Below are 18,602 nucleotides of genomic sequence, written 5' to 3'. Positions count from 1 at the left end.
TAATTCAAACCTTGGTGAATCTCCTTAAACTTTCTGGTGTCTGGGTGTTTTCACCTTGCCAATCAATTCATAAAATGTCTGCTAGTACGTCAGATTATATCTCCGGTTCATGACTGTTTCTGTAATTAATGAGATTAGGACTTTGTGATCGCCATTGAAATTTATCAGGCCTTTCCCTCCTGCACATCTTTGCCCTTTAAAAGGGAAGTAAGTACCTTTTCAATCAAATCTTTTTAAACAAAGTCCTGAATAGTTTTTTTAAAATCTTGGACTTGTTCAGATATGTGTGGAGTTTATTAAAGCACAATATCCTGAAGCAATGTCCATAGACTGAACAATCATCCGATTAGAAGAACAAGAATACGATTATTATTAAATGACTTTTACAAACAAATATTCTGTTGGAAGAGCAGCTTTCTTCACGAATGTGTGACAGGCAGTCATATTTTTCATACATCGTATTCAGAGGTAACAAGTCATTGAACAAGGTGCTTGGGCCACTTTGATTTGACACAGCAACATAGAATCATAGAATCCCGACAGTGCAGAAAGAGGCCAATTTGGCTCATTGAGTCTTCACCGACTCTCCAATAGAGCATCTTAGCAAGGCCCATCCCTGCCCTATACTCACATTCCCACATATTTATCCCACCAATCCCCTCTAACCTACACTAAGGGGCAATTTAGCATGCCAATCCACCTAACCTGCACTTCTGTGGACTGGGAAGATGATGTGGAGATGCCGGCGTTGGACTGGGGTAAACACAGTAAGAAGTCTCACAACACCAGGTTAAAGTCCAACAGGTTTATTTGGTAGCACAAGCCACTAGCTTTCGGAGCACTGCCCCTTCATCAGGTGAGTGGGAGTTCTGTTCACAAACAGGACATATAAAGACACAAACTCAATTTACAAAATAATGGTTGGAATGCGAGTCTTTACGGTAATCAAGTCTTAAAGGTGCAGACAATGTGAGTGGAGAGAGGGTTAAACACAGGTTAAAGAGATGTGTATTGTCTCCAGCCAGGACAGTTAGTGAGATTTTGCAAGCCCAGGTAAGTCGTGGGGGTTACAGATAGTGTGACATGAACCCAAGGTCCCAGTTGTGGCCATCCTCGTGTGCGGAACTTGGCTATCAGTCTCTGCTCAGCGACTCTGTATTGTCGTGTGTCGTGAAGGTCGCCTTGGAGAACGCTTACCCGAAGATCAGAGGCCGAATGCGCGGTCACAGTCATTCGGCCTCTGATCTTCAGGTAAGCGTTCTCCAAGGCGGCCTTCACGACACATGACAACGCCGAATCGCTGAGCAGAGACTGATAGCCAAGTTCCGCACACATGAGCACGGCCTCAACTGGGATCTTGGGTTCACGTTACACTATCTGTAACCCCCATGAATTGCCTGGGCTTGCAAAATCTCACTAACTGTCCTGGCTGGAGACAATACACATCTCTTTAACCTGTGCTTAACCCTCTCTCCACTCACATTGTCTGCACCTTTAAGACTTAATTACCGTAAAGACTCGCATTCCAACCATTATTTTGTAAATTGAGTTTGTGTCTTTATATGCCGTGTTTGTGAACAGAACTCCCACTCACCTGATGAAGGGGCAGCGCTCCGAAAGCTAGTGGCTTGTGCTATCAAATAAACCTGTTGGACTTTAACCTGGTGTTGTGAGACTTCTGACTGGGAGGAAACCAGAGCACCAAGAGGAAATCCACGCAGCCACTGGAAGAATGTGCAAACTCTACACAGACAGTCACCCAAGGCTGCAATCAAACTCGGGTCCCTGGCGCTGTGACGCAGCAGTGCTAATCACCGTGCCATCCATAAATCCTAACTTTATTCCTGCACTGTTTAGGAAAACCCTAAGGAGATGCAGCAGTTAATCTGGAAGTGGTCAAGTTGTCAAAAACTCAATTTTAGATCATTCAATCTGAAATCATTCACTCCCCAAAGCACACCACAGTTAGTAGGGTGAAGGGGAATCCTCCAAACTAACTCCAATCTGACAGAGATTTATACAACGCATATCAATCAAAAACAGTTGCCTAAAATACACCTTGCCATATCTATGTCTATTTTCGTTGCGAATGCCTTTTGAGGGAGTTTGACTGGTTTCGTCATGACATAACTGTCCCTAAACGAATCAAAAGTAATATCCCCCTCATTCTCCACACTCTATCATAGTTCGCAGTGTGATATCTCCCTTTGTGAGCTCTGGAATAACAACTAGAGAGGGCATATTGATCATGCCACATGGATAAACGTTCCTTTGTAACATGTGGTTTTACGGCTAAGGAAGACTTCTCAAAGATACTTTGCAACATTACATCTGAGATTGTGTTGGTAACTTCCTTGGTTAAGGCTAAGTATTCTGAATTTTTAAAAAATTATCCTTGCCCCATTAAGTGGATTTGGTATGGAGTCAGAGTGCCCGATCTTGCTGAAATAGAGACTCTTTTATATCCAAGTTCCATGTGGAAACCTGAATTTTCATTTCACGGCTGTGGACACATTGAAAAATGGGCTCCTGAGGTTCATGCCCTAAGTCTTAACCTATTAGACATACTCTGATTTAAAAAATACTGTTCTTGTATTGGTTGGCTTCTGATTTAAAGCTTTAATTCTCACAATTTATTAAAACTTCCTTTTGTCCATTTGTAGTTTGAAAAACATCCACCTCACCATGTTCCTGACATCAAGTTGCCAGATTGTTCCAATAGTTTGTCTCTCTGTACTTTGCAACAGGGCAGCCCAGTGTTTGGCACAAGTGGGCAGGAAGAATTGGCCAAGCGCCTGGCAGAGCTAGAATTGAGTCGTGAGCTGCTCGATGATCTGGGAGATGACCAAGACTGGTTTGACGAGGACTTTGGTCTGAGCTGTCGTAAAGCACAGCAGCCAGTCCAGGAACCCCCGTTGCCAAAGACTGTCCCTCAGAAATTCCACGAGGAGCCCTACTTTGCCGTACCTCATGATGCATTTGAGGTTGAGAAGTTGGTCCATGCAGCAGCCGAGGAGCTGTGGAAGTGGCAGGAGCTTGGCCACGATCTGTGGGACATGCAAATACCCTCAGACTATTTCGGGAATAATAAAGGGCAAGATGTCGAAAGCGTCAGCAAAAGAGTTTACTGTGAGGTGAGATCTGGCTTTTGTGTTTAAAGACAAAATTTGTATCTTACTTCGACAAGCTCCATAGCAGCTTTGGTTCACGATGCACATAACTGATAGGGATGTTGAAATTAAGGGTAAGTCTGCAGTAATGCCAGAGTTCTGCTGTCAACTCAAGTATACAAGTTTAAAAATATCACCTTGATCCTGGTGACTGCTCTAAATTCCATTTGCAAACCCGTCCCTTCCCGTTCAAAACTCCTTTCTCTTCCGCAGTTTTTATTCTCTCACCATTGATTTGTCCGCTTCATATTTCCCCCATTGAACACCATCTGCCATAGTCTTACCTACTCACTGGATCTTCTGCTTCCATTTGCTCAATGTCTAATTCCCTTTTCCAGCCACTCTGTAAATATTTTTACATACTTCCCTCTTTGTTCCCTCAAATGGTGTCTTGTTGCTGCATTGTCAACCGTTGCAACCAATCTATGATTATTTACTTTCTTCAAACTTTCTTGAATCTTGATGATCTCCTGAAGGTCATCCCAGTAACCTTAGTATGAAGATAGTTCTAACTTCCCAAATCCATGATTATGACTATAGTCAAAGAACAATACAGCACAGGAACAGGCCCTTCGGCCCTCCAAGCCCGCGCCGCTCCCCGGTCCAGGATTGAATCCTGAATCCAGGATCCCCGCCCAATTTTCCAGCCTATCTACATCCTAATATCCTATCCACCGAGCTGTCCCTCACAGCTACGATGCTTTGTTCATCACAACCTATTAACTCACCCCCACCCCCCCATTCCAGACCATGTGATCTCCAGGGAGAGGCGAAAACCCCAAGGCCAATATGGGGAAAATAAAATCTGGGAAATTCCTCTCCGACCCCCTGTGGCGATCGAAACGAGTCCAGGAGATCACACTGGCCCTGATCAGAAAATGGTTCCCAACCCTATTCATTTCAACTTCTGCTTTACGAACACCATCTGAATTCCCTGCCCCCGAGACAGGTTCCCAACTATCCGCAGTCTCGCTCTGTACTGGCACCAGCAAGATGATCATAGAATGAAGCCTTGAAACGAGAAACAAAGAACAATTAGCCCGCGCCGCTCCCTGGTCCAAACTAGACCACGCTTTTGTATCCCTCCATTCCCAATCTGTTCATATAGCTGTCTCGATAAGTCTTAAACGTTCCCAGCGTGTCCGCCTCCACCACCTTGCCCGGCAACACATTCCAGGCCCCCACGACCCTCTGTGTAAAATATGTCCTTCTGATATCTGTGTTAAACCTCCCCCCCCCTTCACCTTGAACCTATGACCCCTCGTGAACGTCACCACCGACCCGGGGAAAAGCTTCCCACCGTTCACCCTATCTATACACCTCTATTAAGTCTCCCCTCATCCTCCGTCTTTCCAAGGAGAACAACCCCAGTTTCCCCAATCTCTCCTCATAACCAAGCCCCTCCATACCAGGCAACATCCTGGTAAACCTCCTCTGTACTCTCTCCAAAGCCTCCACGTCCTTCTGGTAGTGTGGCGACCAGAACTGGACGCAGTATTCCAAATGCGGCCGAACCAACGTTCTATACATCTGCAACATCAGACCCCAACTTTTATACTCTATGCCCCGTCCTATAAAGGCAAGCATGCCATATGCCTTCTTCACCACCTTCTCCACCTGTGACGTCACCTTCAAAGATCTGTGGACTTGCACATCCAGGTCCCTCTGCGTCTCTACACCCTTTTCTGGTTATACCTTAGTGAATTTGCATCGTAAATATTCAACATTAGAGGTTCCCAAAATGGTACACATAATGTTGTCTCTTCTACTTCTTTGATTTATGAATCTAGATGGAGCAGCAAGGCTGTTTGCCTTTATTTGCAGCCTTACCGATCACCTTAATTGGCCTATGTAATGCAATTACTATGTGACCCCTGCTCTGTCCCGTTTACAATCTTACCATTTCAAGTATACTTCCTCATCCATTCAAAATGTATCACTTCATACCTTGCTAAATTAAACGGCAATGTCCCACTAGAGTTCAACTGCAACCACAGATACATTCCTGCAGTCTCAATGTGATTATCATCTCCCCACCCACCAACCAAACTAGAGTCATTGTGATATTGTTAACATAGAAACTAGGAGCAGGAATAGGCCATTCGGCCCTTAGGGCTTGCTCCGCCATTTGGATGATCGTGGCTGATCATCCAACTCAATCACATGATCCTGCCTTCCCTCCATATCCTTTGACCCCTTTGCCCCAAGAACTATATCTAACTCCTTCTTGAAAACATAAAATGTTTTGGCCTCAACTGCTTTCTATGGTAGAGAATTCCACAGGCTCACCACTCTCTGGGTGACTAAATTTCCCCTAATCTAAGTCCTAAAAGGATTACCCTATATCCTTAGACCCCTGATTCTGGATTCCTCCACCATCAGGGCCATCCTTCCTGCATCTACCCTGTCTACTCCAGTTAGAATTTTATAGGTTCCTATGAGATCCCCCCTTCATTCTTCTGAACTCCAGCGGATATAATGCTGACTCAATCTCTCCTCATACGTCAATCCTGCCATCCCAAGAATCAGTCTGGTAAACCTTCTCTGCACTGAATAGCAAGAACATCCTTCCTCAGATAAGAAGACCGAAACTGCACACAATATTCCAGATTTGGCCTCATCAAGGCCCTGTATAATTGCAGCAAGACATCCCGCTCCTGTACTTGAATCCTCTCACTATGAAGGCTAGCATACCATGTGCCGCCTTCTCCACCTGCTGCACATCATAACATAAGAAATAGAAGCAGGAGTAGGCCATCTAGCCCCTCGAGCCTGCCCCGCCATTCAATAAGATCATGGCTGATCTGAAGTGGATCAGTTCCACTTACCCGCCTGATCCCTATAACCCCTAATTCCCTTACCGATCAGGAATCCATCTATCCGTGATTTAAACATATTCAACGAGGTAGCCTCCACCACTTCAGTGGGCAGAGAATTCCAGAGATTCACCACCCTCAGAGAAGAAGTTCCTCCTCAACTCTGTCCTAAACTGACCCCCCTTTATTTTGAGGCTGTGCCCTCTAGTTCTAGCTTCCTTTCTAAGTGGAAAGAATCTCTCCACCTCTATCCAGCCCCTTCATTATCTTATAGGTCTCTATAAGATCCCCCCTCAGCCTCCTAAATTCCAACGAGTACAAACCCATCTGCTCAGTCTCTCCTCATAATCAACAGCCCTCATCTCTGGTATCAACCTGGTGAACCTTCTCTGCACTCCCTCCAAGGCCAGTATATCCTTCCGCAAATAAGGGGACCAATACTGCACACAGTATTCCAGCTGCGGCCTCACCAATGCCCTGTACAGATGCAGCAAGACATCTCTGCTTTTATATTCTATCCCCCTTGCAATATAGGCCAACATCCCACCTACATGCTTACCTTAGTGGCTGGTGTACAGGTACACCCAGGTCTTGGAGCACATTCCCCTCTCTTAATTTATAGCCGTTCAGGTAATCTGCCTTCCTATTTTTGCTACTAAACTAGATAACCTCACATTTATCCAAATTGCACTGCATCTCTTGTTCTCTTGATTTCTAAGTCAAGATTGTGTACTATTATAGCAATTAGGGGCAAAATGGGCTCCAGTGGGCCCTCCTCACACTCCACACCATTCTAGTCCAAAGTCTTTTTTTTAAACCATGACCCTTTCGTTACTCTCTCCTATTTGATCACATTCTGCTTAATTCCAGCTCCTGTTGACTTTTGCCCTGCTTCCTACATGGGAACTTATGGAATTATTTCAGAAAATCCATATAAATCACATACACTGCATTTTCTTCATCGATACCTTTTGATAGAGCATAGCCTCCCTATTAGAAATCAATGCTGCCTCTCCCTGATTAGCTTCAGGCTCATCAAGTGCTCAGTAATATCACCCCAAGCCATTGACTCAACAATTTATCAATAAATGTAGCAAAACTAACCGGCCTAGAGTTTCCTGGCTTTGTTGTGGAGTCCATTTGAGTATTTCACATTGACTGCCCTCCAATCCTCTGGCAGAATTTTGCTTTTTATGGAATGTTAGAAGCTGATAGCTAGAACTGCTGCTGATTCCTTTCTACTTTCCACACAATCCTCATATATAAGCTATTTGGTCACACTGATTTGTTTCTGTTATGTTTGTTATCCCTTTCAATTACAATACCTTTTATGGTACCATTATAGTAATCTTGTCTACCTAAGACCATAAGACCATAAGACATAGGAGCGGAAGTAAGGCCATTCGGCCCATCGAGTCCACTCCACCATTCAATCATGGTTGATTTCAACTCCATTTACCCGCTCTCTCCCCATAGCCCTTAATTCCTCGAGAAATCAAGAATTTATCAATTTCTGTCTTGAAGACGCTCAACGTCTCGGCCTCCACAGCCCTCTGTGGCAATGAATTCCACAGACCCACCACTCTCTGGCTGAAGAAATTTCTCCTCATCTCTGTTCTAAAGTGACTCCCTTTTATTCTAAGGCTGTGCCCCCGCGTCCTAGTCTCCCCTGTTAATGGAAACAACTTCCCTACGTCCATCCTATCTAAGCCGTTCATTATCTTGTAAGTTTCTATCAGATCTCCCCTCAACCTCCTAAACTCCAATGAATATAATCCCACGATCCTCAGACGTTCATCGTATGTCAGGCCTACCATTCCTGGGATCATCCGTGTGAATCTCCGCTGGACCTTTGATGGTTCTACAATCCTATTAACCCTCTCCTCTATGAGAGAGTATCTCTGCCATGCGTTCACTCTTGCAAGTCAATGGAATTCTAAATTCGTACTTGGTTCAGATAGTGAACAGGATTTCCTTTTGTTTTGGGTGTTTTCAATAGCAATATTTTTAAAAAGGTGTTTGTTTGGAGAAATTAGTCTGAATACTTCTCTCTTTCTCTCCTCTTCCAGGCTGTATTTAACTTGACGAGAGAGATTTTTGCTGAGATTTTTGCCGAAGACCCCAATACCAGCCAGCCCCCATGGATGAAGCCCAGCAGGATTAGCTCTGCTTATTTCAGACGAGTGAGGAATCCACAGGATTTTAATGAAGTGAAGGTAATGATTCCATATAATCTTCTCGTCCCACTTGTCAGAAATCATGTAGTAAGTATGATTCTGGTTGGAGCTGAGATGTATAGATTGAGTTGATAAATGACTCAGTCAAGCATTGTAAATAGAGCCAAACTCTCCAGTGATTGCTGGGGAACCCCATTTTACTGCAAGCTCGATACACAGTTTTAATAACTTGATATTAGCCATGGCAGAGTGGAACCCTCATCTTTGAATCAGAAAATTGTGGATTTTAGATTCACTCCAGAGGTTTAGGTATAATCCAAACTGTGACAATCCCAATACAATACTGTGGCAGTGCTGCAATATCGGTGTCTTTCAAAGTGAGGCCCTATATGCCTCCTCAGGTGGACGTAAAATATACCATGACGCTATTTTGAAGAGCAGGGGTATTCTCCCTGGTGTCCTGGCCAATATTTATTCTTGAACCAACATCACTAAAAGATGATTGTCTAATTTGTGAGAATTTGCTGTATAAAACTTCGCTGTAGCTTTTGCCTACTTGACAGCAGTGGCTGCATTTTATAAGTTGGGACATTGTGCAATTGTGAAAGGTGGTATATGTTTGCATGGTTTCTTTTCCTGATTAAAGTTAAGCTGCTTATCTTGAGCACATAGATCAGGTGCTTTAATGCTTTATCTCTTGCGCTTGCAGAAGTACTGGTATAGAACACTTGAAATACCATGGCTTATCTGCAGATTTGATATATGTTTACACAGCCACTTCAGTATTGCAACTGTGGCTCCCCTCCTCCCAGTAGCTCAGTTTCAAGCCCACACTGCAGACTCCTTGCCATAGTCTAATGCCAGCTTCAAGGCTTCCAGCCTTGCACAATTTTGTGATGAGATCTGTTATATTTAGCCATTGGGGGACTGAGATGAAACATGAAACAATTCACTTCCTTTGCTTCATCTTTTTGTAACACCCCAGCTACCCCGGTGAATCATCAGTTTGAACTGTTTCATTTCCCACATCAACCGTTGTGGGTATGTCCCTTGCCTCTGGCAGTGTTGAACCACTAGCCCATGGAAAGCTCCTTGGCTTATACCTTGAGGCAATGTTTCAGTCAGTAGCTTGAATTCACATCTGTTAAACTGAGAAGTGGTTTCAACTTCCTGAAGTGCTGGGCATTCTGTATGAACTCAGGTCAGCCTCAGCATTTGTTGTGAGGCTTTCCACAGCTCCATTCTCAAATCATCCGTCTACAATTTATCAAAGATTGAACTTTCTTGGAATCCAAGGTTTACTTCATGGGAGAGGCTGTTGATGACTTCAACTACTATACCATTTTATACATGGAGGTGATCAAATGGTAATTCGTCATTTTTTTCAGCCTAGGTCTTAAGCAAGGGAAAATATAAAGGATAAGTCAAACCTCATGAATCTGACTGTGCTTCCATTCACAGACCTTCCTTTCTAATGAGGTCCTGAAGCTGTTTGGATTCAGTAAAGAACAAAACTACAAAACAGACTGGCAGAAAATGATGAAATTTGGTCGGAAGAAACGTGATCGAGTCGACCACATTCTAGTAAGTTTTTGAGCTCAATTCAGTTTTATATAGTCCCATGATTATAAACACACATCACCATACAATGAGCTCTGCTATTATTTTAAATGGCACAGGGTTTTGGCTATGCTTTCCTGCCTGGTTGTCCTGCTTTCACCAAGAGAAAACTTTTAACTTTCAAATTGAATTGGAAACTTGAGACCCTTTCAGTATTTCCCAGTGGTTACCAGTATGTAGCCCCATAGCATTCATCACCAAGAAGGATAAAGATAGCAAATATATGAAAACACCATCACCAGGTCACACTCCATCCTAATTTGGTTTTATATGACCTTTTTAGTTACTGTGGGAGAACCTTCAACACACAAACTGCAGTGCTTCAAGAAAAGACCTACCCAAGGATAAATGGGCACAGTTGGCAATATCTGCCAGTTCCACTCACATAGCCAACACTTTTTTTTTTAAAGTGGCTGCTTAAATTGGCTAAAAATCAGATACTTCCTTCGGTTTTTTTTCTTACTACTTGGGGTCAAGCACTTCTGGATCATCCAGACCACCCGTTAGACACACAGACTGAATCTCCCTATCCTCGGGCTCAAAAGAGCATCCCTGCTACAGCTGCACAGTCATAACCCTTTCCTGACCCCTCTGAGTGACATTGCTGAGCAGTTTGCGTTCTAGGCCTGTCTATGATATCAGTCAGGCAGCAGGGAGCGAACAGCCCTATATCCAGCCTCATCAGCTGTTCGCGCATATCCTAAATTCCAGAAAGGACCCACCCAGTTGGAAAACTGAATGTGACTTCTCTATTCAAGAAAGGAGGGAAACAGAAAATTGATAATTACAGGGCAATTAACTTGGCATCTGTCATGGAAAATGCTAGAAGCTATTATTAAGGAAGTTATGGTGGGACACTTGATGCAATCTGGCAGAGTCAACATGGTTTTATGAACGGGAAAGCATGTTTGACTAATTTGTTGGACTTTGAGGAAGTACAAACAGCGTGGATAAAGGAGAACCTGTACTGTGTTTAGATTTCTAAATAGCATTTAGCAAGGTACCAAAGGTACTATGCAAAATAAAAACTGATGGAGTTGGGAGAAATAGACAGAGGATTGATTAGCTCACAGGAAACAGAGCAGATGTAAACAGGTCATTTTCACGTGGACAAGCTATAACTAGTGGAGTGGCACAGGGATATGTGCTGGACCTCAACTATTTACAATTTATATCAATGACTTGGGTGAAGGGATCAAATGCTTGGTTGTTAAATTTGCTGATGACACAAAGATAAGTGAGAAGGTAAGTTGAAAAGAGGACACAAGGTGCCCGCAAAGGGATATAGATAGGTTAAGTGACTGGTCAAAAATTTGGCAGATGAAGTATAAATGTGAACTTATCCACTTTGGCAGGAAGGATAGAAAAGCAGCATATTATTTAAGTGAAGAGAGATTGCTGAACGCTGAAATACAGGGGGATCGGGCTGTCCTGGGACATGAATCACAAAAAGTACTATGCTGGGACAGCAAGTGATTAGGAAGATAAATGGAATTTTGTCACTTATTGCATGGGGAATTGAATATAAAAGTAAGGATGTTTTGCTGCATTTATATAAAGAGTTGGTGAGACCACATCTGGAGTATTGTGTATAGCTGTGGCCTCCTTATTTAAGAAAGGTTATGATATCTTGTGCTGATACTCTCTGGTTAACATGATATTTTTACCTCAGATTTTTTTTTGTGTTTATTACATGTCTTATCTGTGGTGACTGCAATTTTTTCTTGAGTTTTGCTCAGTACCACCTACTTTGGAAAATTTCTGATGTATAAACATAAGGAAGAATAGACTTGATGGTGGCACAGTGGTTAGCACTGCTGCCTCACAATGCCAGGGACCTGGGTTCGATTCCTGGCTTGGGTCACTGTCTGTGCGGCGTCTGCATGTTCTCCCCATATCTGCGTGGGTTTACTTCGGGTGCTCCGGTTTTTTCCCATAGTCTAAAAAACGTGCAGGTTAGGTGCATTGACTATGCTAAATTCTCCCTCAGTGTACCTGAACAGGTGCCGGAGTATGGCGACTAGGTGGTGGAGTAGTGATATTGTCACTGGACGAGTAACCCAGACATCCAGGGTAATACTCTGGGGACCTGGGTTCGAAATGCACTACGGCAGATAGTGAAATTTAAATTCAGTAAAAATCCAATGATGACCATGAAGCCATTATCAATTGTCATAAAGACCTATCTGGTTCACTAACGTGCTTCAGGGAAGGAAGTCTGCTGCTCTTACCTGGTCTGGCCTACATGTGACTCCAGATCCACAGCAGTGTGGTTGACTCTTAAAGGCCCTCTGAAATGGCCTGGCATGCTGTTCAATTCAAGGGCAATTAGGGATGGGCAATAAATGCTGGCCCACCGGAAACAGCATATCATGAAAACAGAAAATGGTGGAAAAACTCAGGTCTGGCAGCATCTGTGAGAGAGATGCAAAGTGAACGATTTGAGCCTATAAGACTCTTGTTCAGAGCCCGTGGGGACTTGACAAGTTTGGATGCTGAGAGGATGAAAGAATAGAACTCGTGAACACAGTTGAGAAATGAGGGGTCTACCATTTAAGATAACGATGAGAAGAATTTGTTGTTGATTGTCATGCGTCTTTGGAACTCTTCCCCAGAGAGTGGTAGAGCCATGGTCAATATTTTTAAGGCAGAAGTAGATAAAGTTTTGACTAACAAGGGAGCCAAAGGTTATTGGGGGTAGGCGGAAATGTGGAGTTGAGGCCACAACCAGATCAGCCAGGATCTTATTGAATGGCGGAGCAGGCGCCAGGCCTTCTACCCCTAATTCATATGTTCGTTCCAGTCCCCCATATTCCAGAGAAACCTCCCTGTCCCTACTAATGGCACATATGGTATGGTCTACAGGGATTTGAACAATCATGATATTCCGAGATCCAGTATTTCAAAAATCATTCTGCTTTTAATCACTAATGGTTGTTTGAGAATGTGATGGGAATTGGATAATATTGATTCAAAAGCAATTTATTGATAGATTCAGCAGCAGTACTCCAGTTGACAGAGCGGTACTGTTTGCATTGGGAATGCACCAGTTTGATTACTGGTACTCCTCAGCTCTAGTAGCCAGCTTGAACACAATGCATAATTCAGCCAAGCTCACCATCTCCTCCCTTCTGGTGACAATTCTCCTTGGTCTTGCATGCTGACAAAATATCTCCACTGATTATGTCGCTAGCAGTCTTGATACTCTGTCTAGTGTCCTGAATAACCATGCTGTTGGAATCAAATTCCAAAGAATGTTGGAACAGGATTAGACAAGCAGTCCCTGTGAACTTGTTCAGTCAGTCATGGATAGTCAGGACTTAATTCCATAACTTTCAATAGTTTTTTACAGAGCAGATATGTCAATTTTAGTTTTGAAATCTTAAATGAATCCCCAGTCTCAACAGCTTTTAAGGGAGAGAGTTCCAGTTTCCCAGTATCTGACATCACCCCTGAACTGTCTAGTTCCAAATTGAATGTTCTGTCCCTGTTGGGGCCTTTCACATCAGAGCAAATAATTTCTCCTCTTTTATCATTTAATCATCATGGTTACTTTGATTTGATTTATTATTGTCACATGTATTAACATACAGTGAAAAGTATTGTTTCTTGCGTGCTACACAGGCAAAGCATACCATTCATAGAGAAGGAAAATGAGAGAGTGCAGAATGTAGTGTTACAGTCATAGCTAGGGTGTAGAGAAAGATCAACTTAATGCAAGGTAAGTCCATTCAAAAGTCTGACAGCAGCAGGGAAGAAGCTGTTCTTGAGTCGTTTGGTACGTGATCTCAGACTTTTGTATCTTTTTCCTGACGGAAGAAGATGGAAGAGAGAATGTCCAGGGTGCGTGGGGTCCTTGATTATGCTGGCTGCTTTGTCTAGGCAGCGGGAAGTGTAAACAGTGTCAATGGATGGGAGGCTGGTTTGCGTCATGGATTGGGCTACATTCACGACCTTTTGTAGTTCCTTGAGGTCTTGGGCAGAGCAGGAGTCATACCAAACTGTGATACAACCAGCAAGAATGCTTTCTATGGTGCATCTGTAAAAGTTGATGAGAGTCGTAGCTGACATGCCAAATTTCCTTAGTCTTCTGAGAAACTAGAGGTGTTGGTGGGCTTTCTTAACCACAGTGTCGGCATGGGGGGACCAGGACAGGTTGTTGGTGATCTGGACACCTAAAAACTTGAAGCTTTCGACCCTTTCTACTTGTCCCTGTTGATGTAGACAGGGGCATGTTCTCCTCTACGCTTCCTGAAGTCAACGACAATCTCCTTCGTTTTGTTGACATTGAGGGAGAGATTATTGTTGCTGCACAAGTTCACCAGATTCTCTGTCTCATTCCTGTACTCTGTCTCATCATTGTTTGAGATCCGACCCACTACAGTGGTGTCGTCAGCAAACTTGAAAATCGAATTGGAGGGGAATTTGGCCACACAGTCATAGAAGTATAAGGAGTATAGTAGGGGGCTGAGAACACAGCCTTGTGGGGCACCGGTGTTGAGGATGATTATGGAGGAGGTGTTGTTGCCTATCCTCATTGACTGTGGTCTGAGAGTTAGGAAGTTCAGGATCCAGTTGTAGAGGGAGGTGCCGAGGCCCAGGCCATGGAGTTTGGAGATGAGTTTCATGGGAATAATAGTGTTGAAGGCTGAGCTGTAGTGAATAAATAGGAGTCTGGTATAGGTCCTTGTTATTTAGGTGTTCCAGGGTTGATTACCCCTTAATCTTCTTTCCTCGAGAATGTGGCACAGTGGCTAAAACTGCTGCCTCATAACGTCAGGTACCCAGTGACTGTATGGAGTTTGCATGTTCTTCCTGTGTCTGCGTGGGTTTACTCCGGGTGCTCCAGTTTTCTCCCATAGTCCAAAGGTGGATTGGCCATGCTGAATTTCCCCTTAGTGTCCATAGGTGTGTATGTTGGATGGATTAGCTGTGATAAATGCGTGGGGACGGGGGGGGCCCCGGCAGACTCAATGGGCAGAATAGCCGCCTCCTGTAACATAGGGGTTCTGTGGGTTCTATAGAATGCAAGCCTAGTTTATGTAATTAAAACATAAATACTCATCTGGTTTATGTACCTGGTGTTCAGAACCTAACCATTGTCAACTTGGGCAAGAATGACTGGTTTCACAATGAACTCACCACAGACACTGCCCAAGGTGTTACTGTTGTTTGGAGAATGGCTGTATATGTGATACTGTACAACAAGAGAAATGGAAGCCCAGAAATTGTAATGAAACAGTTAGAGAAAATACCTGCACCAGATAGTATTTTATAAAAACAACCATTTCTTTTGTTTGTGTTTTTGCAGGTACAGGAGCTTCATGAGGAAGAAGCTCAATGGGTGAATTATGACGAGGATGAGCTTTGTGTGAAGATGCAGTTGGCAGATGGGATTTTTGATGCTCTGATAAAAGACACAATAAACGTACTGAATCAGATTCAGGGGAAACAGTCAAGACTCACTTTATCCTAACATGGGCCATGCCATCGCCCGACTCGTAGGCTACAGAAAGAAGGCTGAACCTTAACCTGCTCGGGTAAGAGATTGACGAGCTGACAGGAGTCAACCTTCAGCCCTTGAACCCATCCCACTGATTGGGCTACGGCATCTGGCATGGTGTTTCATCAATGTGTAGATGGTTTGGGATATCGATCCTGCTCCAGAGTCGGTCGACAGGCAACATGTGGATACCAGAAGTGCCAATTTTTCTCCCCTCCTATTTATATACACCCATGTCCCATTTATTTATCCAAACGGTAGCATAGACTTAAATTCAGAGAAGTTTGCACATTCACTTTTTTTTCTTGCATATGCCCATGTTTACCATTTTAGAAATGTATCTGTGTATCCTGAGGTGCTTTGGTCCCTGTGTGGTGTACGCTAGCTCTGAGAGTTGATTATAACGATGGCTGATATCATACATTGAGTGAGCACTACCTCCGAGCCAGGAGTATATTTGCATGATTGAAGTGACGGACAAAAAAAATTGAGGTAGAAAAGTGCTTCTTACTTCATTACTAGAACTCTTGATTTTAATTTTTGGTTTTAAGTTATTATCAAAAGAGAAAATTTGCTTTTAATTCAATGAAGTGGGCTCTGTTGTTGACGTTCAATCTTGGGAGATGTTGCATACTTTTGAGTGACTTTGAAGATTACTTGAGTTGATTCGGAATGACTTGCTAAAAAAGAACATGATAATTCAAGTCACAACACCCTGGTTTCTTGAAGTTGATCAGTGCATTGCCTGTATTCTTTGTGTTCATCTCTACTCTGTGTACCAATGGTAAAAGTATGCATTTGAAGGCAAATCCCTGGGATGTTTGTCCATGTAAAGGGTTCTGACTAGAAGCCATGTAGTGATAACTAATTTACATTTACAAGACTGTTTCTCTCAGATGTCACTATTCCCCCACCGCCCATCGGTTTTACTGGGCGCTGTTCCTATCCAAGTGTATGTGTCCTAATGTTCTGCAGGTATCTCCAATCAGGTTCTTTCTCCTTACTACTTGTACCAGCTCCTAGGACCTCCTTCAGACAGTAATGAATGTGGTTGGAAGTTTCAAGTCATTAAAAATTTGAGAAGTTGGATCTCCAATTGTCTTCCCTGAGGCATTTGCCCAACCGAGCCACCTAATGCTCCCTGCACTGAGATTAGCTACTGGCATTTTTCTGATCCAGAATGTGGGTATTCGTGGGAAGCAGAGGTGAATGATTTTTCATGCTACCAATCTTGTTTTTGTTTGCAGGTTACATCACTGTACAGTTGTGGGAGGGTGTGGGGCAAATTATTGTTTATTCTGTTGGCCTGGCTTGTAATTGATTTTGAGTTTTGGCTTTCCAGTCAGTGAAGATGATCTCTCTCTGCTTGACACAGGGCACAAGATGGTTGATAATGCCAATTACAATGTATGGTTTTTGCTGCTGCTTGCTGAGGTGATCGTGGCATTTCTCAGCCACTCACTGCGGTAAATGTCATTTACATGAGTCCTGGCTGGTCTTTTCCCCCCACCTTATTCATAACCCTGCAGTGGAAGGCTTCCCTTGAACAGTTATGATGCAGCAGCTCACCATGTGGGGAATCAAACCAGAAACCTCAGCTCAGTGGATTGCTTTCAGGCGCTCCGCTCACTGGAGGACGGTAATGATTTTAACCCCCTGCTGCTATATGGTACACATCATCTTCGTTCTGTGGCCATCTCATTTGTCAGACATGGGACATTGGTTTCAGGTGAGAAAATGCCTTCTGCTTCTGCCCCGCTCCCCATACCCACTGACTGGTTATAGATCACTGGCAATCTACATGCTGTAAGAATGAAAACACAGCAATAGGCCACATTTTCAGCTGTAAATTGGAGTATACTTTCTGCAGGAGTAGGGCTTCTTTGTAAATGGGGAATACAAAGGTAAAGGAGGATTATTTTCCCCTGAGCAACTGGGAGTGACTTTGTAAATTGGGAAGAAGTTTCTCAGAGGTATATCTTCAGCACTGTCGTGATTAATATGTGGGCTTTTACTCTATGCCAGTGTATTTAAAGCCCTAAAGCCTCAGTGAAAGATACCAGCTGAACAGAAGGAGGCTTCTCCATTGATGTGACGCATTCACAAGACAGTTCTCTTATGGATAGCGAATGTATAAACACCTTTAGCCGTGCTGCTATTTAGCAAGCAGGCTATTTCTCTTTCCCTGTTTCTTGGTCCTCCCTTCTGTTCATTGTAAAGTATTAGCCAGGTGTTTATTTGCTGGACTAATGTGGCCAACCTCAGACCATTGCCTTATCCCACATTGGTAGTTGGTCAAGAATTACTAAGTTCACAATCAGACTGTGTTGGAATGAAGGTTATTTCAGCGTGATTCAAGAGGAGAACACATCTCACTTACCCTCTTGTGATTAGCAGTGTACCAAAGGAGCTGGGGGCTGCACTGCAGGCTGCTTCCTGCCACTATGCAGGGAATCCTACCATCACATACTGATGGGACAGCACAGAATGCTGGCTCTGGCACACTGTCCCTTCAGATACAGGGCAAAACAAACTGCAGCATCTAAGCCAAGCACTGACAAACGCAACTTGTTCGATAGTTGGTGTTCTAATCCTCAGCCTGTTCAGGGATGTTCTGACCAGTTTATCCATAGGGCTCGAGTTTAAAATGGTTGCCTTAGTTACTTATATACTTGAGAAAGCCAGTATTGTGTGTTGTTCAGCACTAGTACTCGGCTGTTCGACAACACAGAAAAAGATAATGAAACCTATTTATTAAGAACTTGAAGTTCAAATGCTGCTGTGCTCAGTGCTGTAGTGGACTGGTCTCCTCATTACATTATGCCCAGTCTCTCAATATTCTGGGTAGACGAATACAAGGAGACTTGCCTGTGTACTGTACAGTGCGGAGGTACACAGAGGAATACTTGACTGTGTACTTTGTATGGTGTGTGTGTGGGTGCGTGTGTGTGTGTAAATACTGGCTGAGCATTCCTATATGAGGCAATTCCTTTCCCTTTTGTAATTTTTAGGGAAGCGGCAATGTGTGTAGTTTGGAAATGTAAAATAATGGGTTTTTCCTCTGTATACATATCTGTATATATATTTGATAACAAATTGACTTATTAATACTTAAGAATTTTGTAAATAAACCTTTAATGATTTATAAGTGGCTTTCAGTTTGTTCTGATTCTTTTACATTGTGCTATGTGAAGTTGGGGAATTTCTTCACTGGTTTGGGTTATAAGTTACGTCTCTTGCCCAGCGTACTTTTCTGGTTCTGAATTCTGCCTTGCTAAGTTGGATTTTAGTTGCGAAACTGCCAGATTCCTGTGTA

The 18,602-nt window shown here is 43.3% G+C and overlaps 1 protein-coding gene across 9 annotated transcripts in view; it reads left to right on the top strand.

Annotated features, from left to right (window-relative positions):
* cep350 (centrosomal protein 350) overlaps positions 1-18,283 on the top strand; it is a 206,232-nt gene extending 187,949 nt beyond the window's left edge. For 7 of the 9 annotated variants that reach the window (XM_078217956.1, XM_078217960.1, XM_078217959.1 and 4 more), the window contains 4 exons: positions 2,664-3,134; positions 8,056-8,202; positions 9,625-9,747; positions 15,095-18,283. In XM_078217956.1, coding sequence (XP_078074082.1) covers positions 2,664-3,134; positions 8,056-8,202; positions 9,625-9,747; positions 15,095-15,259 — 906 coding nt within the window. In that variant the 3' untranslated portion in view covers positions 15,260-18,283. The remainder of the gene's footprint in view (positions 1-2,663; positions 3,135-8,055; positions 8,203-9,624; positions 9,748-15,094) is intronic. The other 2 variants (XM_078217962.1, XM_078217958.1) reach the window with 1 other exon arrangement.
* Positions 18,284-18,602: the final 319 nt, after the last annotated feature.

Source organism: Mustelus asterias, chromosome 8 (genome assembly GCF_964213995.1).
Source record: "Mustelus asterias chromosome 8, sMusAst1.hap1.1, whole genome shotgun sequence".
Taxonomy (NCBI): Eukaryota; Metazoa; Chordata; class Chondrichthyes; order Carcharhiniformes; family Triakidae; genus Mustelus; species Mustelus asterias.
Note: the sequence above shows the minus strand (reverse complement) of the source record. Positions and strands in the feature narration are given on the sequence as shown.